The sequence below is a fragment of the Oncorhynchus nerka genome, linkage group LG6, assembly GCF_034236695.1.
Source record: "Oncorhynchus nerka isolate Pitt River linkage group LG6, Oner_Uvic_2.0, whole genome shotgun sequence".
In the NCBI taxonomy this organism is placed as follows: Eukaryota; Metazoa; Chordata; class Actinopteri; order Salmoniformes; family Salmonidae; genus Oncorhynchus; species Oncorhynchus nerka.
In genome coordinates, this window is record NC_088401.1 from 20,248,560 (window position 1) to 20,274,791 (window position 26,232).

At 45.3% G+C, this 26,232-nt stretch overlaps 1 protein-coding gene across 3 annotated transcripts; it reads left to right on the forward strand.

The window, feature by feature from the left end:
• Nucleotides 1–3,142: 3,142 nt before the first annotated feature.
• On the forward strand, nucleotides 3,143–25,873 carry LOC115131028 (E3 ubiquitin-protein ligase RNF31-like). 3 transcript variants are annotated; one of them, XM_065019370.1, is made up of 24 exons: nucleotides 3,149–3,340; nucleotides 6,806–7,013; nucleotides 7,134–7,280; nucleotides 7,551–7,706; nucleotides 7,817–7,885; nucleotides 7,986–8,130; nucleotides 8,278–8,415; nucleotides 8,507–8,660; nucleotides 8,763–8,908; nucleotides 9,130–9,308; nucleotides 9,438–9,683; nucleotides 9,774–10,121; nucleotides 10,304–10,489; nucleotides 10,605–10,811; nucleotides 10,962–11,135; nucleotides 18,614–18,712; nucleotides 18,811–18,900; nucleotides 22,101–22,215; nucleotides 22,434–22,546; nucleotides 22,850–22,963; nucleotides 23,180–23,228; nucleotides 24,755–24,851; nucleotides 25,058–25,223; nucleotides 25,359–25,873. In XM_065019370.1, exons 2-24 carry the CDS (start codon nucleotides 6,813–6,815, stop codon nucleotides 25,404–25,406), a joined length of 3,387 nt encoding a protein of 1,128 aa, XP_064875442.1. In that variant the 5' UTR covers nucleotides 3,149–3,340; nucleotides 6,806–6,812; the 3' UTR covers nucleotides 25,407–25,873. The 3 variants fall into 3 exon arrangements, 2 of the variants coding, with proteins under 2 accessions (XP_064875441.1, XP_064875442.1); XM_065019369.1 differs by having other exon boundaries at nucleotides 3,148–3,340; nucleotides 6,806–7,280; XR_010464058.1 differs by lacking the exons at nucleotides 22,101–22,215; nucleotides 23,180–23,228; nucleotides 24,755–24,851; nucleotides 25,058–25,223; nucleotides 25,359–25,873 and having other exon boundaries at nucleotides 3,143–3,340; nucleotides 22,850–22,939.
• Nucleotides 25,874–26,232: the final 359 nt, after the last annotated feature.

Genomic DNA, 26,232 nt, shown 5'->3' on the forward strand with positions numbered 1-26,232 from the left:
TCTACATAGGTGTACAGAGGCCCATTATCAGCAACCATCACTCCTGTGTTCCAATGGCACGCTGTGTTAGCTAATCCAAGTTTATAATTTTAAAAGGCTAATTGATCATTAGAAAACATTTTGCAATTATGTTAGCACAGCTGAAAACTGTTGTGCTGCTTAAAGAAGCTATACAACTGGCCTTCTTTAGACTAGTTGAGTATCTGAAGCATCAGCATTTGCGGGTTCGAATGCAGGCTCTAAATGGCCAGAAACAAAGCACTTTCTCCTGAAACTCGTCAGTCTATTCTTGTTCTGAGAAATGAAGGCTATTCCATGTGAGAAATTGCCAAGAAACTGAAGATATGGTACAGCGCTGTGTACTACACCTGTCACGCCCTGGTCTAAGTATTTTGTGTTTTTCTTCATGTATTGGGTCAGGCCAGGGTGTGGCATGGAGTTTTTGTATTGTGGTGTGTTTTGTCTGGGGGTTTTGGTGTGTATGTTAGTGGGATTGTAGCTTAGTAGGGTGTTCTAGGAAAGTCTATGGCTGTCTGGAGTGGTTCTCAATCAGAGGCAGGTGTTTATCGTTGTCTCTGATTGGGAACCATATTTAGGCAGCCATATTCTTTGGTTGTATTGTGGATGATTGTCCTGAGTGTCTTGATGTCCTTGTTAGAGGTTAGTAGACACATGTATAGGCTGTTTTCGTTTCGTTTTGTAGTGTTAGTGTTTTGTCGTGTTTTACGTTTGTTTAATAAAGATGAATCGCAATCGACACGCTGCAGTTTGGTCCGACTCTCCTTCACCATATGAAAACCGTGACAACACCCTTCACAGAACTGGCTCTAACCAGAATACAAAGAGGAGTGGGAGGCCCGGTGCACAACTGAGCAAGAGGACAAGTACATTAGATTGTCTAGTTTGAGAAACAGACGCCTCACAAGTTCTCAACTGGCAGCTTCATCAAATAGTACCCGCAAAACACCAGTCTCAACGTCAACAGTGAAGAGACGACTCCAGGATGCTGGCCTTCTAGGCAGAGTTCCTCTGTCCGGTGTCGGTGTTCTTTTACCCATCTTAATCTTTTATTTTGGCCAGTCTGAGACATTGGCCAGTCTGAGACATGTTTTTTTTCTTTGTAACTTTGCGTAGAAGGCCAGCATCCTGGAGTCGTCTCATTGTTGACGTTGAGACTGGTATTTTGCGGATACTACTTAATGGAGTTGCCTGTTGAGGACTTGTGAGGCTAATCTAAGTTTTTTTAAATGAAAAACTAACTAGATTAGCTAACACAATGTGCCATTGGAACACAGGAGTGATGGTATCTGATAATGGGCCTATATAAGCCTATGTAGATATTCTATAAAAAATCTGCAGTTTCCAGTTACAATAGTCATTTACAACATTAACAATGTCTACACTGTATTTCTGATCAATTCGATGTTATTTTAATGGAGAAAAAATGTGCTTTTCTTTCAAAAACAAGGACATCTCTAAGTGACCCTAAACCTTTAAATGGTAGTGTATATTATAAAGCTGTAGCACCCTCTGAGTCGAAAATGTGGTGTTGCTATCCTTTCAAAGGCACTTAGATATAATTGAAATCTTGAGTTTAGCTTTTTCTGTCAGTCTTTATTAATTTGATGTTTCTAAAGTATTACATATCCTCAACCTTTTAGAGTCCTCTCAGAGAACTTCTGTATGTTACGGTGGGTAATTCCTTTAACAACCCACATGTTTGTCCTGATCTGAAGGTGTGATTAGTCTGATAAATGGGTATCAGGTTCCAGATCCGAGGCCAATCTAAGTGATGCGTGATGGAGGTCTGTTGTGCTTGGCCCAAAATGTATCGAGTGTGAATGGTATAAGGGGCATCACATCTTCAGTGCCACTAATGGCACTTTCTGGCAATAGCAAGTCACCAGCAGCACCAATACATGATGAATACTCTAGATGCTAACTAGAGTGCAAAGTCATGGGCAATGAACTGCCTGGATTCGGCAATGGACCTGCATTGGCATTCGTATAAATCTCAATCTGTCACCAGTGCCCTGTGGATGCTCTTCAGACCCTAATATGTTAGTACAGGCCTGGGTTAGATATCAGTGAATGTAGTCAAATTGAGAATCATATCCCTTCTCACATACAGGCCCTCACCTGAAGAAAAGGTTGTAGAGTCCTTTTGTTGTTCAAGCCCTGATACTGACCACTACCCTATGGTTGATATTATCATTGTCATTGCATTAACTTCAAAGACACTATGAGTTCTTCTTGCCATGTCATGATGAGAAGGCACTACATTTACTCAAATAGCAGTTGCTTCCTTTGGTGGTAGAACAAAGATAGTATAATCTTTGGACATTGTAAATTGGGCATATAGACCAGGGTTGGTTGATAAGATGAATCAGGTTGGTTACAACTGGGGTTGGAGTGAAAATCTACAGGAGGGTAGATCTCCAGGAACAGGGTTGGAGAGCCCTGATATAGACCGTGCTTGACTTGGACTGAAATTGGTTCCAGTACTCATTTTGGGTGTCGGTAGTGTTTACATTTAGGCGCAGTAGCTCCACAATACTTTTGAACTAATATTCTATAAGAGGAACAGGAGCTCAAGCACTGCATATATCTTAATAAATAAAAGCTTACGCACAGAAGAGTTGAACTGGTCTTTAAGATAATTATTGAAAGCAGTCCAACCATGAAAAGTAATGTTTCTAAGAAATATTTTTTTAAATGTTGTATTATTTAACCTTTATTTAACTAGGGAGGTCAGTTTACAACAAATTAATAATTACAATGACGGCCCACACCGGCCAAACCTGGATGACGCTGGGCCAATTGTGTGCCGCCCTATGGGGACGCTCAATCACTGCCGGTTGTGATACAGCCTGGAGAGCAAAACACTAAGATAGTGTTTTGTGTTCAGTTCCAAGAAGAATACTTGAACGGCAGTTTGTGGACTTCAGTTGTAAATTTGACTGTCGTAAAGAAAACGAAGTGTCCAAAACATGGACTGAGTGATTGATTTATAACAATGTAATAACAATGTTGTGAACTCAAGTCAGTGCATTACAGTAACTGATATTATATATATGACCACTAGAGGGTAGTGTACCTCGAGGTTTAACCTACATACTACCCCCAAAGATTTTGTCTCCTTCTGTGCCGCCCCTCTCGATAACTTCCGCGTCAACTACATTTCTACTTTACTGTTGTTTTGACTTTATGCTTTTGAAGAAATGGTTCAGAAGACCGACGTGACTCTGGAAATGTAGCTACATTTTGCCTTGATATTTAAGTCTATTGGATTCATAAGGACCTGGATCATAAAATACATCTGGAAACCTTGAAGATTAAAGTAAGCACTGATCTGGCTGTCATTATACACTTTCGATTTCAACTTGCTAGCCAGTCATTTAATAATAAATTAGCTGACGCATGGTCAGATTAACACTTACCGGCCAACTACATTTTCCACTTCAATTTCAGTACATGTACTAACTATAAAGTTTACAGCTATCTAGTGTCACTGTGTCATTTTGAGATAATAATAGCTAACTTCAATATACTTCAATCTTCACAGTAGAGAGAGTAACGTTAGCTACATAGACAGTACACTCAACTAACAAGCTAGCTACATTGAAGACAGTACTACAGTGCATTCGGAAAGTATTCAGACCCTTTGACTTTTTCCACATTTTGTTACACTACAGCCTAAAATGGATTAAATTGTTTCCGCCCTCATCAATCTACACACAATACCCCATAATGACAAAGCAAAAAAAAGTTTTGACATTTTTGCAAATGTAAAAAAAAAAAAAAAACAACTCATAAACAAATCAAATCCAAATGTATTTGTCACATGCGCCAAATACTTACCAACAATGCTGTTTTATGAAAAATACCTACAAAAAATAAGAAATAAAAGTCACAAATAATTAAAGAGCAGCTGTAAAATAACAATAGCAAGGCTATATACAGGGGGTACCGGTACAGAGTCATTGTGCAGGGGCACCGGATAGTCGATCTTATGGCTTGGGGGTAGAAGCTGTTTAGAAGCCTCTTGGATCTAGACTTTGTACTTCGGTACTGCTTGCCGTGCAGTAGTAGAGAGAACAGTCTATGACTATGGTGGCTGGAGTCTTTGACGATTTTTATGGCCTTCCTCTGACACCGCCTGGTATAGAGGTCCTGGATGGCAGGAAGCTTGGTGACACCGCCTGGTATAGAGGTCCTGGATGGCAGGAAGCTTGGCATACACACTACTCTCTGTAGTGCCTTGCGCTCGGAGGCCGAGCAGTTGCCATACCAGGCAGTGATGCAACCCGTCAGGATGCTCTCGATGGTGCAGCTGTAGAACCTTTTGAGGATCTGAGGACCCATGCCAAACATTTCTGAGTCTCCTGAGGTGGAATAGGTTTTGTAGTGCCAAGGAACTTTGATGTGGACGCCAAGGAACTTGAAGCTCTCAACCTGCTCCACTTCAGCTCTGTCGATGAGAATGTGGGTGTGCTCGGTCCTCCTTTTCCTGTAGTCCACAATCCTCTCCTTTATCTTGATCATGTTGAGGGAGAGGTTGTTGTTCTTGCACCACACGGTCAGGTCTCTGGCCTCCTCCCTATAGGCTGTCTCATCGTTGTCGGTGATCAGGCATGTGATCACTCTTGTGTCATCTGCAAACTTAATGATGGTGTTGGAGTCGTGCCTGGCCCTGCAGTCATGAGTGAACAGGGGGTACAGGAGGGGACTGCGCATGCACCCCTGAGGAGCCCCCGTGTTGAGGATCAGCGTGGCGGATGTGTTGTTACCTACCCTTACCACCTGGAGGCGTTCCGTCAGGAAGTCCAGGATCCAGTTGCATAGGGAGGTGTTTAGTCCCAGGGTCCTTAGCATAGTGATGAGCTTTGAGGGCACTATGGCGTTGAACGCTGAGCTGTAGTCAATGAATAGCATTCTCACATAGGTGTTCCTTTTGTACAGGTGTGAAAGGGCAGTGTGGAGTGCAATAGAGATTGCATCATCTGTGGATCTGTTGGGGCGGTATGTGAATTGGAGAGGTCTAGGGTTTCTGGGATAATGGTGTTGATGTGAGCCATGGCTAGCCTTTCAAAGTACTTCACGGCTACAGACGTTAGTGCTACGGGTCAGCAGTCATTTAGGCAGGTTACGTTAGTGTTCTTGGGCACAGGGACTATGGTGGTCTGCTTGAAACATGTTGGTATTACAGAATCAGACAGGGAGAGGTTGAAAATGTCAGTGAAGACACTTGCCAGTTGGTCAGAGCATGCTCGGAGTACACGTCCTGGTAATCCGTCTGGCCCTAAGGTCTTGTGAATGTTGACCTGCTTAAAGGGCTTACTCACATCGGCTGCAGAGATTTATGTAAGTATTCAGAACCTTTACTCAGTACTTTGTTGAAGCACCTTTGGCAGCGATTACAGCCTTGAGTCTTCTTGGGTATGACGCTACATGCTTGGCACACCTGTATTTGGGGAGTTACAACCTGACAGAGCTTGAGAGGATGAATGGGGAGTCGTTGCACAGCTATTTTCAGGTCTCTCCAGAGATGTTAGATCAGGTTCACTCAAGGACATTCAGAGACTTGTCCCGAAGCCACTCCTGCGTGGTCTTGGCCTTGTGCTTAGTGTTGTTGTCCTGTTGGAAGGTGAACCTATTCCCCAGTCTGAGGTCCTGAGCGCTCTGGAGCAGGTTTTCATCAAGGATCTCTCTGTACATTGCTCGGTTCATCTTTCCCTTGATCCTGACTAGTCTCCCAGTCCCTGTCGCTGAAAAACATCCCCACAGCATGATGCTGCCACCACCATGCTTCACCGTAGGAATGGTGCCAGGTTTCCTCCAGACGTGACCCTTGGCATTCAGGCCAAAGAGTTCAACCTTGGTTTCATCAGACCAGAGAATTTTGTTTCTCATGGTCTGAGAATCTTTGGGTGCCTTTTGGCAAACTCCAAGCGGGCTGTCATGTGCCTTTTACTGAGGAGTGGCTTCCGTCTGGCCACTCTACCATAAAGGCCTGATTGGTGGAGTGCTGCAAAGATGGTTGTTCTTCTGGAAGGTTCTCCCAGCTCCACAGAGGAACTCTGTAGAGCTCTGTCAGAGTGACCATCAGGTTATTGGTCACTTCCCTGACCAAGGCCCTTCTCCCCCGATTGCTCAGTTGGCTGGGCGGCCAGCTCTAGGAAGAGTCTTGGTGGTTCCAAACTTTTTCCATTTAAGAATGATGGAGGCCACTTTGTTCTTGGAGATTTTCAATGCTGCAGAATTTTTTTGTTACCCTTCCCCAGATCTGTGCCTCAACACTATCCTGTCTCGGAGCTCTACAGACAATTCCTTCAACCTCATGGCTCGGTTTTTGCTCTGACTGCGCTGTCAACTGTGGAACTTTATATAGACAGGTGTGTGCTTTTTTCAAATCATGTCCAATCGATTGAATCTCAGGTGGACTCCAATCGTGTTGTGGAAACATCTCAAGGATGATCAATGGAAACAGGATGCACCTGAGCTCAATTTCGAGTCTCATAACGAGTCTGAATACTTATGTAAATAAGGTATTTCTGTTTTTGATTTTTATACATTTGCAAACATTTAGAAAAACCTGTTTTTGCTTTGTCATTATGGGGTATTATTGTGTGTAGATTGATGAGGAACATTTATTATTTAATCCATTTTAGAATAAGGCTGTAATGTAACAAAATGTGGAAAAAGTCAAGGGGTCTGAATACTTTCCGTATGTACTGTATATCAGCCAACAATCCCAGCCCGGAGTTTACCATACTGTCCTTATTTATCTCTCTCTCTCCCCCAGAGTCTGAATGATGAGTACCCAGTCTGTCCCATTTGAGGAGGTGCGGAGGAGAGCTGAGTCCCTCCTATCCTCTTCAGGCTCTGCCCAGGTGGTAGAGGATGATGTCCAGGTCATGGCTAACATCCCCCTGTCCCTGTCTGACAAGTTTCACCACATCACAGCGCAGACCATGGTGACAGAGAACATCACAGGGCACAGAAGGCAAGAGGTGAGGCATGTTTTGACATTCAACTGTATTCCTCGTTTCACATTATGTGCCTCCTTACCGTCTTCACATAGCGATGCTCTCTTTCTCCCTGTCTGCACTTCTGCTCCCCTCCCTCCACAGGTCCTAGAGTCTTTGGGTCGGCTAATTAAAGCCTTGAGTATCCTGGAGAAGTATGGCTGTAACCTGACCAGCCCCAGCAGGCCCAGGTACTGGCGGAGCGTCAAACACAACAACCCCGTTTTCAGGACCACCGTGGACGAAATCAAGGTGAAGAGACAGACAGGCCACTCTAAACCCTGTCAGGAACCCTATTCTTACAGTATAATGATTGACTTCCTTATGCGTAGTACAGATTACAGAGTCTGAAGGTCATCTCATCCATTGATTTCACTATGAATTGTCAGATGGTTGAAAAAGGGAGTGGATCAATAAGAGATGTTTAGAGTGCCTTAGTAGGTCATAGACCCACTGATATTAAAAGCATTTGAGTTGACTTTTTCACTAATTTGAGTCAATGGGCTGCTTTCTTTTCTACAGGGTGGCAAGTCAGTCCTATTTCTTTACGGTTACACCAATCAGCAGCCAGACGGGCTCAGCTTCCCTGATGATGTCACACATCCAGACGTTGAGAAGGTTGCTGCGGTGACCATTGAGGTCATGATCCTGCGCATGGAAATGGACATGCTCATCAAGGTGTGAAATCTATTTTTACATTTGTGTCATTCTCAATTTGAATATGACCACAAAGACATGTTTCCATGTTTGCTCTGTTATGAGGTAATGTGTTGTGTTTTGCCTGTCAGGGTACACATGCTCACCCAGAAATGTACAGCAATATCCTCCCATCCCCTGATCTACAGAAGATAACCCAGGTCTGTGTAACATACAGTTGGTGGTTCATCGGTTTATACCTCTACCTCTTTCTGGTTTTAGTGTTGTCATGCTGACTAATGGCTATTTGACTCTCCTCAGGATGAACCAGAGATGATGTCTGATGTGGTGGTCATTCCACTAGGAGAGGAGCACGGGGACAGGGGGAAAGACCTTCAGCCGCTATCTCCTCCACCCAAACATGCTACCAGTTCTGGACTAAGACATGTCCCCACCACTCCTACTGGTGAGACAAGCAGTCATTCCCTGTACCAGTCTACCTGTCACCTTGCTTTCTGCCCGCCAGCATGTGTCATCTGGCCAATGTGTTGTACTGTCAGCGGATGACAAACCCATTATTTCTTCTTTCTTTCTCTCTCTCTTTCTCTCAAAGATGGGATGTGTGATTTGTGCGGTGCCACTCCCTCTCTCCTCTGCCCGGCCTGTGGTTATCTTCCTTTCTGTCAGTCATGTGACCTCCTCTACCACCACCACCCGTCCAGAGCCAATCACAGGAGAGATAGAATACAGGGTAAGATATGGGTCATAGCTTAGATTTCTTTGAATATTCCATCCTATCAATATGTAAAGTAACACTGATCACCCCCCCCCCCCCCCCGTAGAGACCTGTATCCTCTGTGGTGTGTCCCAAGTCTCTGCCCATTGCTCCACCTGTTCTCAGAGGCTGTGTTTGGAGTGTGACAGACTGTACCATTCTCACCCTGACCGCGGGGGTCACAACAGGACAGTGGTTGCCAAACCAAAAAGAGCTTTAAGGTTAGAAATTAGGAAGGGTTAATATTTTACTCCACGCGCGTGTATGTACTCACTCACACCAAATCACTTCTTCCTCTCACTCGCATTTCTTCTCTTTTTCAGCCACTCTTTTTCCTTGTGGGAGTGTGCTCAGTGCACTACAGTCAACGAGGTGAAGGCCGTGCTGTGTGTGACCTGTGAACGACCCCGACTTGCCCTCGCTTCCCTTATAGTTCAGGAGGACCCTGTGCAACCGCCATCCAGCGCAGGTCACATTCCATATACACGGGTCAACTGATGAATAGTTTTCATGTGACGTTCATTAAAACATGTCAGTCACCTATCCTATCCTGTTTGAGGTGTTCACATCATCTGTGCCTCCATAGCATTGATAATACATCAGTAATGTAATTATACAGACATAGCTAGAAACTGAGCTAGATCAATACCAGGTTATCTGTTTATCTAGTCTATCTGACCTCTCTCGTAGAATGGCAGTGTAAGAGCTGTACTGTCGTGAACCAGGGCAGCAGTATACTGTGTGAGGTGTGTGAGCGCCCCCGTCTGGCCACCCGTCCCTCTATCACGCCAGTACTCCCCAGTACTCCAGTACTCCCCAGTACTCCAGTACTCTCCATGCAAGGACCCACGTCAGATAACGAAACAGAGGTTTGACCCCCCAGTGGTTTAAATACTCTCTACAATTGGAATGCTCTGAGACATAATCATTCCAGCGTATCTTTTCTGTTTTAATCTTTCACTCCCCCCCCCTCCCATGCTGTCTCTCTCGCTCTTTAGTGGATGTGTCAGTTCTGCACCTATGTGAACTCTCAGCCTGTAGTGGTTTGTGAGATGTGCAACTTGCCGTGTAAAGATCCTGCAGGCACCAGCCTCAAGTCCCTCCCCCTGCAGTCTCCGATCAAAGACTTAGCCTCACCTTCTACACCCCAACTCCATCCCCAGATCCCTCCCAGGGTGAACATCGACATCAAGAGACAGAACCTGATGAGGGATGAAGGGCTGAAACTTGTCCATCAAATACGAGTAGGTGGAGTACAAATGGACACAATGTGAATTAAAACCAGATTAACTGCTACTATATTTTCTAACTTTTAACCTAATGTTCTTCCTCAGGAGGGAGAGAAAAATGGAGTGGGCCCAGAGGAGGTCTACGCAGCCCTTTGCGTTTCCGGAGGCAGCAACGTCAACCCCTGCGATTGGCTGAAATCAGAGCTGCCCCACCTACTGGAGGAGATCTGTGCCATGGCGGCTTCGGCTGCTTTGCAGAACTACAAAGCAGGGGTTTCTGGGCCGCAGGATAACACCGAGCGGGATGGAGGTTCGACAGAGCAGCAGAGTCCCAGTGTGCTGCTGGGTGAGGGGGTGCGGCTGTCCAGGGTTGAGGCCAAGCAGGCATGGCTGGCAGCAGGAGGCGACACTGAGAGAGCAGTCCGTCAGCTGCTCAGAGACAGAGAGGTCAAGGTGAGAACCAGACATGTCACCTGACCCAAATGGTCACTCTAGACAGATATGACTAAATACTTTTGATATCAACTCAAGTAACCAAGATCTTAGAGTTTACTGAGTTTGTCTGTTTAAGCCTATATGCAAAGTACATCCACTGCAGTATCCAGTCCAACTGCGTCTGTCTCTGGTGTGTGTAGATGCGCGAGCTGCGTTCTCTGGGTTTCCGGGAGGCGTCCCAGTGTGAGGAGGCTCTGCGTCTGAGTGGAGGAGAGGTGCAGGGGGCTCTGTCCGTGCTGCAGCGGCCCCTCCTGGAGCCCTTCCACCAGCGCATCTGGAGCGACCAGCCAGTGGCCCCTATCGATGCAAAGAGCCCCGACAAACAGGTGTGTGTGTACACGAGAGCCAGCAGAACTCAATGAACTACATTTTTCAAGACCACACACACAAAACAAATAACCTGATTGTTAATCACCGTGAACCTACATTGTGTTACCTAAGCGGATGTGCAGGCGCCTGCTGGCGTTGTACGAGCTGCCCAGCTGGGGGCGCTGTGAGCTGGCCCTGTCTCTACTCCAGGAGCCTGATGCCCAGTACTCCCTGGAGGACGTCATCCAGGCTGTCAAGGAGTCCCAGGACAGGGAGTTCCTCCGCCGCCTCCTCAACAAGGAGTGTCCCTGCTGCCTCGGCATCTTCCCCCACAGCAAGGTGGGCTGCTGGGGCTCTGTCTTTGCCTTGGGGTGGATGATGAGCTCTTATTACCTCCTCCCTGTATCTGTATTGCCTTGTCAGTCAATAGTCCTATGGACTTTAAATTGTTCCTTTTTATCCTGTATGAATTCTCTGTACCTCTCACAGATGCAGTCCCTGACCTCGTGTCAGTGCTCGGTGTGCCACGACTGTTTCACGCAGCACTTCACCATCGCTGTGAGAGACAAACACATCAGAGACATGGTGTGTCCCGTGTGCGCAGGACCAGACATCAACGACCCCGAGCACCTGGACAGCTACTTCTCCACCCTGGACATCCAGGTACATACATACATACATACATACATACATACATTTACATTTACATTTAAGTAATTTAGCAGACGCTCTTATCCAGAGCGACTTACAAATTGGTGCATTCACCTTATGACATCCAGTGGAACAGTAGTGCATCTAAATCTTTTAAGGGGGAGGGGGGGGGTGAGAGGGATTACTTTATCCTATCCTAGGTATTCCTTAAAGAGGTGGGGTTTCAGGTGTCTCCGGAAGGTGGTGATTGACTCCGCTGTCCTGGCGTCGTGAGGGAGTTTGTTCCACCATTGGGGGGCCAGAGCAGCGAACAGTTTTGACTGGGCTGAGCGGGAACTGTACTTCCTCAGTGGTAGGGAGGCGAGCAGGCCAGAGGTGGATGAACGCAGTGCCCTTGTTTGGGTGTAGGGCCTGATCAGAGCCTGGAGGTACTGAGGTGCCGTTCCCCTCACAGCTCCGTAGGCAAGCACCATGGTCTTGTAGCGGATGCGAGCTTCAACTGGAAGCCAGTGGAGGGAGCGGAGGAGCGGGGTGACGTGAGAGAACTTGGGAAGGTTGAACACCAGACGGGCTGCGGCGTTCTGGATGAGTTGTAGGGGTTTAATGGCACAGGCAGGGAGCCCAGCCAACAGCGAGTTGCAGTAATCCAGACGGGAGATGACAAGTGCCTGGATTAGGACCTGCGCCTCTTCCTGTGTGAGGCAGGGTCGTACTCTGCGGATGTTGTAGAGCATGAACCTACAGGAACGGGCCACCGCCTTGATGTTAGTTGAGAACGACAGGGTGTTGTCCAGGATCACGCCAAGGTTCTTAGCGCTCTGGGAGGAGGACACAATGGAGTTGTCAACCGTGATGGCGAGATCATGGAACGGGCAGTCCTTCCCCGGGAGGAAGAGCAGCTCCGTCTTGCCGAGGTTCAGCTTGAGGTGGTGATCCGTCATCCACACTGATATGTCTGCCAGACATGCAGAGATGCGATTCGCCACCTGGTCATCAGAAGGGGGAAAGGAGAAGATTAATTGTGTGTCGTCTGCATAGCAATGATAGGAGAGACCATGTGAGGTTATGACAGAGCCAAGTGACTTGGTGTATAGCGAGAATAGGAGAGGGCCTAGAACAGAGCCCTGGGGGACACCAGTGGTGAGAGCACGTGGTGTGGAGACGGATTCTCGCCACGCCACCTGGTAGGAGCGACCTGTCAGGTAGGACGCAATCAAGCGTGGGCCGCGCCGGAGATGCCCAACTCGGAGAGGGTGGAGAGGAGGATCTGATGGTTCACAGTATCGAAGGCAGCCGATAGGTCTAGAAGGATGAGAGCAGAGGAGAGAGAGTTAGCTTTAGCAGTGCGGAGCGCCTCCGTGATACAGAGAAGAGCAGTCTCAGTTGAATGACTAGTCTTGAAACCTGACTGATTTGGATCAAGAAGGTCATTCTGAGAGAGATAGCGGGAGAGCTGGCCAAGGACGGCACGTTCAAGAGTTTTGGAGAGAAAAGAAAGAAGGGATACTGGTCTGTAGTTGTTGACATCGGAGGGATCGAGTGTAGGTTTTTTTCAGATGGGGTGCAACTCTCGCTCTCTTGAAGACGGAAGGGACGTAGCCAGCGGTCAGGGATGAGTTGATGAGCGAGGTGAGGTAAGGGAGAAGGTCTCCGGAAATGGTCTGGAGAAGAGAGGAGGGGATAGGGTCAAGCGGGCAGGTTGTTGGGCGGCCGGCCGTCACAAGACGCGAGATTACATCTGGAGAGAGAGGGGAGAAAGAGGTCAGAGCACAGGGTAGGGCAGTGTGAGCAGAACCAGCGGTGTCGTTTGACTTAGCAAACGAGGATCGGATGTCGTCGACCTTCTTTTCAAAATGGTTGACGAAGTCATCTGCAGAGAGGGAGGAGGGGGGGAGGATTCAGGAGGGAGGAGAAGGTTGCAAAGAGCTTCCTAGGGTTAGAGGCAGATGCTTGGAATTTAGAGTGGTAGAAAGTGGCTTTAGCAGCAGAGAGAGAGAGAGGAAAATGTAGAGAGGAGGGAGTGAAAGGATGTCAGGTCCGTAGGGAGGCGAGTTTTCCTCCATTTCCGCTCGGCTGCCCGGAGCCCTGTTCTGTGAGCTCGCAATGAGTCGTCGAGCCACGGAGCTCGAGGGGAGGACCGAGCCGGCCTGGAGGATAGGGGACATAGAGAGTCAAAGGATGCAGAAAGGGAGGAGAGGAGGGTTGAGGAGGCAGAATCAGGAGATAGGTTGGAGAAGGTTTGAGCAGAGGGAAGAGATGATAGGATGGAAGAGGAGAGAGTAGCGGGGGAGAGAGAGCGAAGGTTGGGACGGTGCGATACCATCCGAGTAGGGGCAGTGTGGGAAGTGTTGGATGAGAGCGAGAGGGAAAAGGATACAAGGTAGTGGTCGGAGACTTGGAGGGGAGTTGCAACGAGGTTAGTGGAAGAACAGCATCTAGTAAAGATGAGGTCGAGCGTATTTCCTGCCTTGTGAGTAGGGGGGAAGGTGAGAGGGTGAGGTCAAAAGAGGAGAGGAGTGGAAAGAAGGAGGCAGAGAGGAATGAGTCAAAGGTAGACGTGGGGAGGTTAAAGTCGCCCAGAACTGTGAGAGGTGAGCCGTCCTCAGGAAAGGAGCTTATCAAGGCATCAAGCTCATTGATGAACTCTCCGAGGGAACCTGGAGGGCGATAAATGATAAGGATGTTAAGCTTGAAAGGGCTGGTAACTGTGACAGCATGGAATTCAAAGGAGGCGATAGACAGATGGGTAAGGGGAGAAAGAGAGAATGACCACTTGGGAGAGATGAGGATCCCGGTGCCACCACCCCGCTGACCAGAAGCTCTCGGGTGTGCGAGAACACGTGGGCAGACGAAGAGAGAGCAGTAGGAGTAGCAGTGTTGTCTGTGGTGATCCATGTTTCCGTCAGTGCCAAGAAGTCGAGGGACTGGAGGGAGGCATAGGCTGAGATGAATTCTGCCTTGTTGGCCGCAGATCGGCAGTTCCAGAGGCTACCGGAGACCTGGAACTCCACGTGGGTCGTGCGCGCTGGGACCACCAGATTAGGGTGGCCGCGGCCACGCGGTGTGGAGCGTTTGTATGGTCTGTGCAGAGAGGAGAGAACAGGGATAGACAGACACATAGTTGACAGGCTACACAAGAGGCTACGCTAATGCAAAGGAGATTGGAATGACAAGTGGACTACACGTCTCGAGTGTTCAGAAAGTTAAGCTTACGTAGCAAGAATCTTATTGACTAAAATGATTAAAATGATACAGTACTGCTGAAGTAGGCTAGCTGGCAGAGGCTGCGTTGTTGACTATGTAGGCTAGCTGGCATTGGCTGCGTTGTTGACACTACACTAATCAAGTCGTTCCATTGAGTGTAATAGTTTCTACTGTGCTGCTATTCGGGGCTAGCTGGCTAGCTAGCAGTGTTGATTACGTTACGTTGCGTTAAAAGAACGACAATAGCTGGCTAGCTAACCTAGGAAATCGCTCTAGACTACACAATTATCTTTGATACAAAGACGGCTATGTAGCTAGCTATGTAGCTAGCTACGATCAAACAAATCAAGCCGTTGTACATACATACATAGAAAGATTTAGAGATACAAGGGATTTTTCTACATTTGACATTTTTACATTTAGCAGACACTCTTATTACAGTAGTGCATCCATCTTAAGATAGCTAGGTGGGACAACCACATCACAGGCATAGTAAGTACATTATCCCTCAATAAAGTAGCTATCAGCAAAGTCAGTGCTAGTAGGGGGGAAAAGTTAAGTGTGAGTGTTAGTAGTTTCTTTTTTTTGTTGGGGGAGAGTGGTGCAGTGGGATTATTTAAGATACTCTTTGAGAGGTAGGGTTTTCAGATGTTTTATGAAGATGGGCAGGGATTTATGAAGATGGTTCTACCATTGGGGTGCCAGGAGAGAGAAGAGTTTGGACTGGGCTGAGCAGAGTACTTGGGTTGGGGTGTAGGGTTTGAACAGAGCCTGAAGGTAGGAAGGTGCTGTTCCATAGGTAAGCACCATGGTATTGTAGTGGACTCGAGCTTTGACTGGAAGCCAGTGGCGTGTGCGGAGGAGCGGGGTGACATGGGAAGGTTGAACACAAAGCGGGCTGCATCGTTCTGGAGAAATTGCAGGGGCCTGGTGGCACCAACGGGGAGCCCAGCCACCGAGTTGCAGTAGTCCAGACGAGAGATGACAAGTGCCTGGATTAGGACCTGCATCGTTTCCTGTGTGAGGTAGGGTTGTACTCTACAGATGTTGTAGAGCACGAACCTGCAGGAGCGAGTCACTGCGTTGGTGTTTGCAGAGAACAACAGGGTGTTGTCCAGGGTCAAGCCAAGGTTTTTTGCACTCCGGAAGGGGACCCTGTGGAGTTGTCAACCGTGATGGAGAGGCCTTGGAGCGGGCAGGCCTTCCCCGGGAGGAAGAGCAGCTCCATTTTGTCGAGGTTGAGCTTGAGGTAGCGGGCCGACATCCAAGCTGAGATATTTGCTAGGCATGCAGAGAGGAGGACTGCCTTGAGCGGAAGACTGCCGTGAGATTAGTCGGCAAACAGCCTCTAGTATAGATGAGGTCAAGCGTATTGCCTGCCACATGAGGGGGGGGAGGTCAAAAGAGGTAAGGAAGGGAAAGAAATGAATCGAAGGCAGACGTCGGGAGGTTGAAGTCACCCAGTACCAAGAACGGTGAGCCATCTTCAGGAAAATAGTTTATCAAGGTGTCAAGCTCATTGAGGAACTCTCTAAGGGCACCTGGTGGGCAATACAGTAGATGACAATAATCTTACACTTGAGTGGACAAGTGACAGTGACAGCATATAATTCAAATAAGGAGATGGACAAGTGAGAGAGGGAGAAAAGAGAAAATCTCTATTTAGGATGAATGAGTAGCCTTGTGCCACCATCGCAACGACCAGATTCTGTCAGGCTATGAGAGAAAACATAGTCAGATGAAGAGAGAGCAGCTGGAGTAGCAGTGTTCACTGTGGTGATGTTTCCATCAGGGCCAAAAAGTCTAGGGACTGAATAAAGGTCAGCATAGGCTGAGATTAACTTGGTGATCTTTACCGCAGATCAGCAGTTCCAAACGCTGCCGGAAACCAGGAATTCCACATGGGTTGTGTGTGCAGGGTACACTAAATTAGAATGGTTGCAGCCAAGGGATGGGGAGAGTCTGTAAAGCCTACAGGGAGAGGAGCAAACTGGGATAGAAAACACATAGTTGCCAAAACTACAAAATTGTTTTGCTGACAACACCGCCGCTGACTGATGACCAAAACAACAGTCACAAATTGCCCTGCCCCTTCATCCTGGTTGATGTGTCAACAATCATCTGCTAGTTGTGAGCAGTTCACACACCAAGTAGGCTACTGGGGAGAGGCAGCACCTAAAGTAGATGGCCCTAGCTAGCAAAAAAACAGTACTAGACAGCAACATATTAAATGGATACTTGATGCCCTTTATCTACTTCCACATAGTCAGATGAATTTGTGGATACTGTGTCCAGTATGAACGAAGTTGGAGGTAGTTTCGCTAGACAATGCACTGGAAGTCTATGGGAATCTGCAAGCATGCTAGTACAGTTGAAGTCTGAAGTTTACATACACCTTAGCCAAATACATTGAAACTCAGTTTTTCACCATTCCTGACATCTAATCCTAGTAAAGAACCCTGTTTTAGGTGAGTTAGGATCACCACTTTATTTTAAGAATGTGAAATGTCAGAATAATAGTAGTGAGAATTATTTATTTCAGCTTTTATTTCTTTCATCACATTCCCAGTGGGTCAGAAGTTTACATACACACAATTAGTATTTGGTAGCATTGACTTTAAATTGTTTAATTTGGGTCAAATGTTTCAGGTAGCCTTCCACAAGCCTCCCACAATAAGTTGGGTGAATTTTGTCCCATTCCTCCTGACAGAGCTGGTGTAACTGAGTCAGGTTTGTTGGCCTCCTTGCTCACACACGCTTTTTCAGTTCTGCCTACAAATGTTCTATGGAATTGAGGACAGGGCTTTGGGATGGCCACTCTAATACCTTGACTTTGTTGTCCTTAAGCCATTTTGCCACAACTTTGGAAGTATACTTGGGGCCATTGTCCATTTGGAAGACCCATTTGCGACCAAGCTTTAACTTTCTGACTGATGTCTTGAGATGTTGCTTCAATATATCCACGTAATTTTCCTACCTCATGATGCCATCTATTTTGTGAAGTGCACCAGTCCCTCCTGCAGCAAAGCACCCCCACAACACGATGCTGCAACTCCCGTGCTTCAAGGTTGGGATGGTGTTCTTTGGCTTGCAAGCCTCCCCCTTTTTCCTCCAAACATAATGGTTATTATGGCCAAACAGTTCTATTTTTGTTTCATCTGACCAGAGGACATTTCTCCAAAAAGTACAATATTTGTCCCCATGTGCAGTTGCAAACCATAGTCTGGCTTTTTTATGGTGGTTTTGGAGCAGTGGTGTCTTCCTTGCTGAGCAGCCTTTCAGGTTATGTCGATATAGGACTCGTTTTACTGTGGATATAGATACTTTTGTACCCGTTTCCTCCAGCATCTTCACAAGGACCTTTGCTGTTGTTCTGGGATTGATTTGCACATTTCACACCAAAGTACGTTTATCTCTAGGACACAGAACGCATCTCCTTCCTGAGCGGTATGATGGCTGCGTGGTCCCATTGTGTTTATACTTGCGTACTATTTGTACTATTTGTACAGATGAATGTAGTACCTTCAGGCGTTTGGGAATTGCTCCCAAGGATGAACCAGACTTGTGGGGGTCTACCATTTTTTTTGTGAGGTCTTGGCTGATTTCTTTTGATTTTCCAATGATGTCAAGCAATGAGGCACTGAGTTTGAAGGTAGGCTTTGAAATACATCCACGGGTACACCTCCAATTGGCTCAAATGTTGTCAGTTAGCCTATCAGCAGCTAGCCATGGAATAATTTTCTGGAATTTTCCAATCTGTTTAAAGGCACAGTCAACTTAGTGTATGTAAACTTGTGACCCACTGGAATTGTGATACAGTGAATTGTAAGTGAAATAATCTGTCTGTAAACAATTGTTGGAAAAATGACTTGAGTCATGCACAAAGTAGATGTCCTAACCAACTTGCCAAAACTACAGTTTGCTAACAAGACATTTGTGGAGTGTATGTAAACTTCCGACTTCAACTGTATATATCCATAGACTTCCAGCCATTGTGCTAATGCTAGTTGGCATTGGCTCTTGAAACGACTTCTTCTTCCTTTATACTGGACACAGAGACATACAAGTGGTATCCACAAGTTCATCTGACTCTGGGGAAGTAGATAGATGGCCTCATTGTCAAAATCCCAAAGTATCAATTTAAGACAAAAAAATTCCCTGTTTGACATTTCTGGAATTTTGCAACCCTATTAGGGATATAGGCAGATGGAAATGGGGAGATCATGTGTTGCTGAAGCTTGTGCAATTATATGGTTATTACATAGTTATTGATGTTGTGTGTTTAGCTGCGAGACTGTCTGGATCGTGAGGTGTACGAGCTCTTCCACAAGAAGCTGACCGAGCATGCTCTGATGAAAGACCCCATGTTCCTGTGGTGTTGTCACGTGAGTGGGTTTCTAACCATCTCCATCACATATAAAGTTACTTCTCTACTGAACTTTTCACCCACCCACCCCTCTCTTCTCTTCTCCTCCCTCCTCAGTGCACCTTTGGGTTTATCTATGATGGAAACCAGTTCAAAGTCACCTGTCCCACGTGTATGAAGAGCTTTTGCAACCAATGCAAAAAGCCTGTAAGTACAAAAGATGCATGTTGCTGCCTTGCCTGCCATCTATTGTGTCATTTCATAGCTACATGTATGTGGAACCTAAATAATGATGCCTGTCTCTCTCTCCATCTTTCTTTCTCCTTCTCAATTCAATTCAATTCAATTCAAGGGCTTTATTGGCATGGGAAACATGTGTTAACATTGCCAAAGCAAGTGAGGTAGACAACATACAAAGTGAATATATAAGGTGAAAAACAACAAAAATGAACAGTAAACATTACACATACAGAAGTTTCAAACCAGTAAAGACATTACAAATGTCATATTATTTATTTATATATATATATATATATATATATATATATATATATATATATACAATGTACAAATAGTTAAAGGACACAAGATAAAATAAATAAGCATAAATATGGGTTGTATTTACAATGGTGTTTGTTCTTCACTGGTTGCCCTTTTCTCGTGGCAACAGGTCACAAATCTTGCTGCTGTGATGGCACACTGTGGAATTTCACCCAGTAGATATGGGAGTTTTTCAAAATTGGATTTGTTTTCGAATTCTTTGTGGATCTGTGTGATCTGGGGGAAATATGTATCTCTAATATGGTCATACATTGGGCAGGAGGTTAGGAAGTGCAGCTCAGTTTCCACCTCATTTTGTGGGCAGTGAGCACATAGCCTGTCTTCTCTTGAGAGCCATGTCTGCCTACGGCGGCCTTTCTCAATAGCAAGGCTATGCTCACTGAGTCTGTACATAGTCAAAGCTTTCCTTAATTTTGGGTCGGTCACAGTGGTCAGGTATTCTGCCGCTGTGTACTCTCTGTGTAGGGCCAAATAGCATTCTAGTTTGCTCTGTTTTTTTGTTAATTCTTTCCAATGTGTTAAGTAATTATCTTTTTGTTTTCTCATGATTTGGTTGGGTCTAATTGTGCTGTTGTCCTGGGGCTCTGTAGGGTGTGTTTGTGTTTGTGAACAGAGCCCCAGGACCAGCTTGCTTAGGGACTCTTCTCCAGGTTCATCTCTCTGTAGGTGATGGCTTTGTTATGGAAGGTTTGTGAATCGCTTCCTTTTAGGTGGTTGTAGAATTTAATGGCTCTTTTCTGGATTTTGATAATTAGTGGGTATCGGCCTAATTCTGCTCTGCATGCATTATTTGGTGTTTTACGTTGTACACGGAGGATATTTTTGCAGAATTCTGCGTGCAGAGTCTCAATTTGGTGTTTGTCCCATTTTGTGAAGTCTTGGTTGGTGAGCGGACCCCAGACCTCACAACCATAAAGGGCAATGGGCTCTATGACTGATTCAAGTATTTTTAGCCAAATCCTAATTGGTATGTTGAAATGTATGTTTCTTTTGATGGCATAGAATGCCCTTCTTGCCTTGTCTCTCAGATTTTTGTGTGCTCTAGGGCAACAGTGTCTAGATGGAATTTGAATTTGTGGTCCTGGTGACTGGACCTTTTTTGGAACACCATTATTTTGGTCTTACTGAGATTTACTGTCAGGGCCCAGGTCTGGCAGAATCTGTGCATAAGATCTAGGTGCTGCTGTAGGCCCTCCTTGGTTGGTGACAGAAGCACCAGATCATCAGCAAACAGCAGACATTTGACTTCGGATTCTAGCAGGGGGAGGCCGGGTGCTGCAGACTTTTCTAGTGCCCGCGCCAATTCGTTGATATATATGTTGAAGAGGGTGGGGCTTAAGCTGCATCCCTGTCTAACCCCACGACCCTGTGTGAAGAAATGTGTGTGTTTTTTTGCCAATTTTAACCGCACACTTGTTGTTTGTGTACATGGATTTTATAATGTCATATGTTTTACCCCCAACACCACTTTCCATCAGTTTGTATAGCAGACCCTCATGCCAGATTGAGTCGAAGGCTTTTTTGAAATCAACAAAGCATGAGAAGACTTTGCCTTTGTTTTGGTTTGTTTGGTTGTCAATTAGGGTGTGCAGGGTGAATACATGGTCTGTTGTACGGTAATTTGGTAAAAAGCCCATTTGACATTTGCTCAGTACATTGTTTTCATTGAGGAAATGTACGAGTCTGCTGTTAATAATAATGCAGAGGATTTTCCCAAGGTTACTGTTGACACATATTCCACGGTAGTTATTGGGGTCAAATTTGTCTCCACTTTTGTGGATTGGGGTGATCAGTCCTTGGTTCCAAATATTGGGGAAGATGCCAGAGCTAAGTATGATGTTAAAGAGTTTTAGTATAGCCAATTGGAATTTGTTGTCTGTATATTTGATCATTTCATTGAGGATACCATCGACACCACAGGCCTTTTTGGGTTGGAGGGTTTTTATTTTGTCCTGTAACTCATTCAATGTAATTGGAGAATCCAGTGGGTTCTGGTAGTCTTTAATAGTTGATTCTAAGATCTGTATTTGATCATGTATATGTTTTTGCTCTTTATTCTTTGTTATAGAACCAAAAAGATTGGAGAAGTGGTTTATCCATACATCTCCATTTTGGATAGATAACTCTTCGTGTTGTTGTTTGTTTAGTGTTTTCCAATTTTCCCAGAAGTGGTTAGAGTCTATGGATTCTTCAATTACATTGAGCTGATTTCTGACATGCTGTTCCTTCTTTTTCCGTAGTGTATTTCTGTATTGTTTTAGTGATTCACCATAGTGAAGGCGTAGACTCAGGTTTTCCGGGTCTCTATGTTTTTGGTTGGACAGGTTTCTCAATTTCTTTCTTAGATTTTTGCATTCTTCATCAAACCATTTGTCATTATTGTTAATTTTCTTCGGTTTTCTATTTGAGATTTTTAGATTTGATAGGGAAGCTGAGAGGTCAAATATACTGTTAAGATTTTCTACTGCCAAGTTTACACCTTCACTATTACAGTGGAACGTTTTACCCAGGAAATTGTCTAAAAGGGATTGAATTTGTTGTTGCCTAATTGTTTTTTGGTAGGTTTCCAAACTGCATTCCTTCCATCTATAGCATTTCTTAATGTTACTCAGTTCCTTTGGCTTTGATGCCTCATGATTGAGTATTGCTCTGTTTAAGTAGACTGTGATTTTGCTGTGGTCTGATAGGGGTGTTAGTGGACTGACTGTGAACGCTCTGAGAGATTCTGGGTTGAGGTCAGTGATAAAGTAGTCTACAGTACTACTGCCAAGAAATGAGCTATAGGTGTACTTCTCCCCATCTCTCTCACGCTCTCTCGCCCCCCTCCCCCTCTCTCTCTGTGTCAGTGGGAAGCTCAGCACCAGGATGTATCCTGTGAGCAGTTCCAGTTGTGGAAGAGAGAGAACGACCCTGACTACCAGAGACAGGGGCTGGCCGGGTTCCTGCGGGACAACGGCATCAGTGAGTCAGTCAGCCTAAACAGCCTGCAGTTATTGGCCCATATTCACAAAGAGTTTTAGAGTAGGTGCTGATCTAGGATCAGATTTCCCTTTTAGATTACAATAAATAAGATGATATGGACAGACAGGACCTGATCCTAGATCACACAATGCCATCTCACCACCATCATCATTATTATAACACCATGATGTGGTCCTTCTTCTCATCTCTCTCCATAGCCTGTCCTCACTGCAGGTTCCAGTATGCCTTGACCAAAGGGGGCTGCATGCACTTCAGCTGCTCCCAATGCAGATACCAGTTCTGCAGCGGCTGCAACAATCCCTTCCACACTGTAAGTCACGCACAGGGATATTATCTAGGACAGTGGTTCCCATCCTTTTTTGGTTACTGTACCACCAACTGAATTGTGCTCTGCCCGGAGTACCTTTCAAGTACCCCTGTGCATTTTACCAGTAGGCCTATGGTCTCACCCCCTGGTTAGGAACCACTGATCTAGTACAGAATGTCTTACTAAATTGATTCAGTAAGAGGGAAGGATCTCTCTTTCTGCCAGGGCTTTCTCATTCTCCATCCTCATGTCTGTTTCCTTTCTCTCTTTCTCACCCCTTTCCCTCCCTCCACTTCTCTCTGTCAGACGGCGTGTAAGACAATCCAGTGTAAAATCACAGGTCTCCATGCTCATCACCCACGAGACTGTCTCTTCTACCTCAGGGACTGGGAGCCTGTCAGACTACAGGCCCTGCTGCAGGTACAGAGACAAGAAATGTTCTGGGAACGTTACAGGGGAAATGTTCGGGGAACTTTACAGACTGGATGTTCTGGGAACATGACAAAGGGAATGTTCGGGTAACGTAACAGACTGAATGTTCTGAAAAACGTTACATGGGAAATGTTCTGGGAACGTTACAGGGCTGTCATTTCAATGTTATGTTTCTGAGCTGAGGTGTTTGTATTTTGTCCACAGAGGAATGCTGTTGTGTTCAACACAGACCCCCCTAATGGGACTCAGACTGGTGAGAGTGACCTCCTGTTTATCCTCACTTACAGTGCATTCAGAAAGTATTCAGACCCCTTGACCCCTTTTCCACATTTTGTTACATTACAGCCTTATTCTAAAATCAATTTTTCCCCCTCGTCAATCTACACACAATGCCCCATAATGAAAAATCACATTTCTTTTGCAAATTCATTAAAAATTTAAATATCACATTTACATAAGCATTCAGAACCTTTACTCAGTACTTTGTTGAAGCACCTTTGGCAATGATTACAGCCTCAAGTATGATGCTACAAGCTTGGCACACTTGTATTTGGGGAGTTTCTCACATTCTTCTCTGCAGATCCTCTCAAGCTCTGTCAGGTTGGATGGGGAGCGTCGCTGCACAGCTATTTTCAGGTCTCTCCAGAGATGTTAGATCGGGTTCAAGTCCGGCCTCTAGCTGGGCCACTCAAGGACGTTCAAAGACTTGTCCCGAAGCCACTCCTGCATTTTCTTGGCTATGTGCTTATGGTTGTTGTCCTGTTGGAAGGTAAACCTTTGCCCCAGTCTAAGGACCTGAGCGCCCTGGAGCAGGTTTTTTTATCAAGGAAACCTCTGTACTCCGTACATCTTTCCCTTGATCCTGACTAGTCTCCAAGTCCCTGCCACTGAAAAACATCCCCACAGCATGATGCTGCCTCCACCATGCTTCACCGTAGGGATGGTGCCAGGTTTCTTCCAGATGTGACGCTTGGCATTCAGGCCAAACAGTTCAATCTTAGTTTCATCCGACCAGAGAATCTTATTTCTCATGGTCTGAGAGTCCTTTTGGCAAACTCCAACCAGGCTGTCATGTGCCTTTTACTGAGGAGTGGCTTCCATCTGGCCTTCTCCCCCGATTGCACAGTTTGGCAGGGCAGCCAGCTCTAGGAAGAGTCTTGGTGGTTCCAAACTTCCTCCATTTAAGAACGATGGAGGCCATTGTATTCTTAAGGACCTTCAATGCTGCAGAAATGTTTTGGTACCCTTCCCCAGATCTGTGACTTGACACTATCCTGTTCTCGGAGCTTTACGTACAATTCCTTCAACCTCATGGCTTGGTTTTTGCTCTGACATGCACTGGCAACTGTGGGACCTTTATATAGACAGGTGTGTGCTTTTCTAAGTCATGTCCAATCAATTGAATTTACCACAGGTGTGTCCAATTAAGTTGTAGAAACATTTCAAGGATGATCGATGGAAACAGGATTCACCTGAGCTCAATTTTGAGTCTCATAGCAAAGGGTCTGAATACTTATGTAAATAAGGTTTCTGTTTTTTATTTTTTATAAATGTGCAAAAATGGCTAAAATCCTGTTTTTGCTTTGCCATAATGGGGTATTATGTGTAGATTGATGAGGAAAATGTTTTATTTAATCCATTTTAGAATAAGGCTGTAACGTAACAAAATGTGGATAAAGTCAAGGGGTCTGAATACTTTCAGAATGCACTGTATGTGAGAACTTTAGTATTTTTTTTCTCTTTCTGCCCATACTTTCAATTTATCTTTCTGTGACTCAGACGCATGTGGAGTGATGGAGCAGAAGGATGAGGGAGGTCAGCAGATTGACTCACCCTGTGGAGTCCAAACTCAGCCAGGAGAAGCTGGACTCTGCGAGTGAGTCACACACACACACACAAAATACCTAATTGTTTGTTATTTGTGCACTACCACACACATATCTTGTGGGTTTAATTGTATTGAAGACATGCCATGAGAAGTTCATGATATTCACTTTTAAACAACCTTTGTTGGCTGTTCTTGCTTTGTCTCCGTTTGTGGCCATTGTTCTCACTATGTCTGTCTCTGTGTGGCCATTGCAGTAAACACTACAGAGAGTACCTGGTTAGTCTCATTAACGGACACACCCTGGATCCCGCTCTTGTCTATGACCAACAAGAGGTGACAGTTGCCTGCAGGAGGTACCAGGTGGAGGAGCAACAAGGGGAGGGGGAGGACGACCGGGTGTACCAGGATCGACTGCTGAAGGTCAGTCATCCATCACTCAGTTAGGCTTGTGGCCTCGCTGGAAGTTTGCACTAAATAGTTTCAATCTTCATTTTGATGTCGTGTTTTTGTTGTGGTTCAGATTGTGTGAAAGTGTATACAACTCTTTCTTTACAGAAACTGATGGAAGTTCCACTTGGAGAAAGGGTTCCTCAGATGAGATGAAAACTGGTTAATAAAATATTTTAAATCATTCTAAGGAAAGTACAGGTATCCTATTTGCAAACAGCATGAAGTGAAGGAGTCAGGTTTCAAACCTCCCACCACATAGCATTACCAACCAACCAACCAACCTGCTATATTACATCTCATTGAAGTTTAACATGTTTTGTTCTTCACATGCTTCATTAGATTTATGACATCTACAGTTACCAGTATCAAAATTCCTCTCTGTAAGGATACAGTTGCAAAGACAGGCTAATCAACAACTGTCTTTCTTGTTTATTTTTTATTAAAGATATAAAATATATTTTCAATATGTCACTAAACAATTTAAGAAATAATCAGAAGGTGTTTGTCAACTTAAACATGACAGTCTATATTGTGAGATATTTTCAAAGTGTAAATGCAGGGTATACCATGTAATAAATAGGCTACTCATGCAATAAAGTATTTTATTGATTTGAAAATGACTTTTATGACAGATCTCATTTTTCTATTCTCAATTGCGGTCTCTAGATGTGCGTTCCAAACACGTAAAGTCCACTTACTCTCACCTATTGCCCTTGGGGGAATCCCCGCAGCCATGTTTGCCGTCAGTCCAAACAATTAGCAAAGCAAGGGAAGTTGACAATGTAAGACCCTCAGCCCTCGTTTGTGATCGAGTGTGCAATTCTGTTATCTCCGAGGCCTGAAACACCCCATAATTAAATTTGTGATGATTGAACATCAGCTAAGAAAAGTCAGACAAAACTTTACTCTCATATTGATGTTAGTTGTCAAAATAAGTAAGTAAATACAATTGTAAATCATTTAGAAATTGTGCTACTAA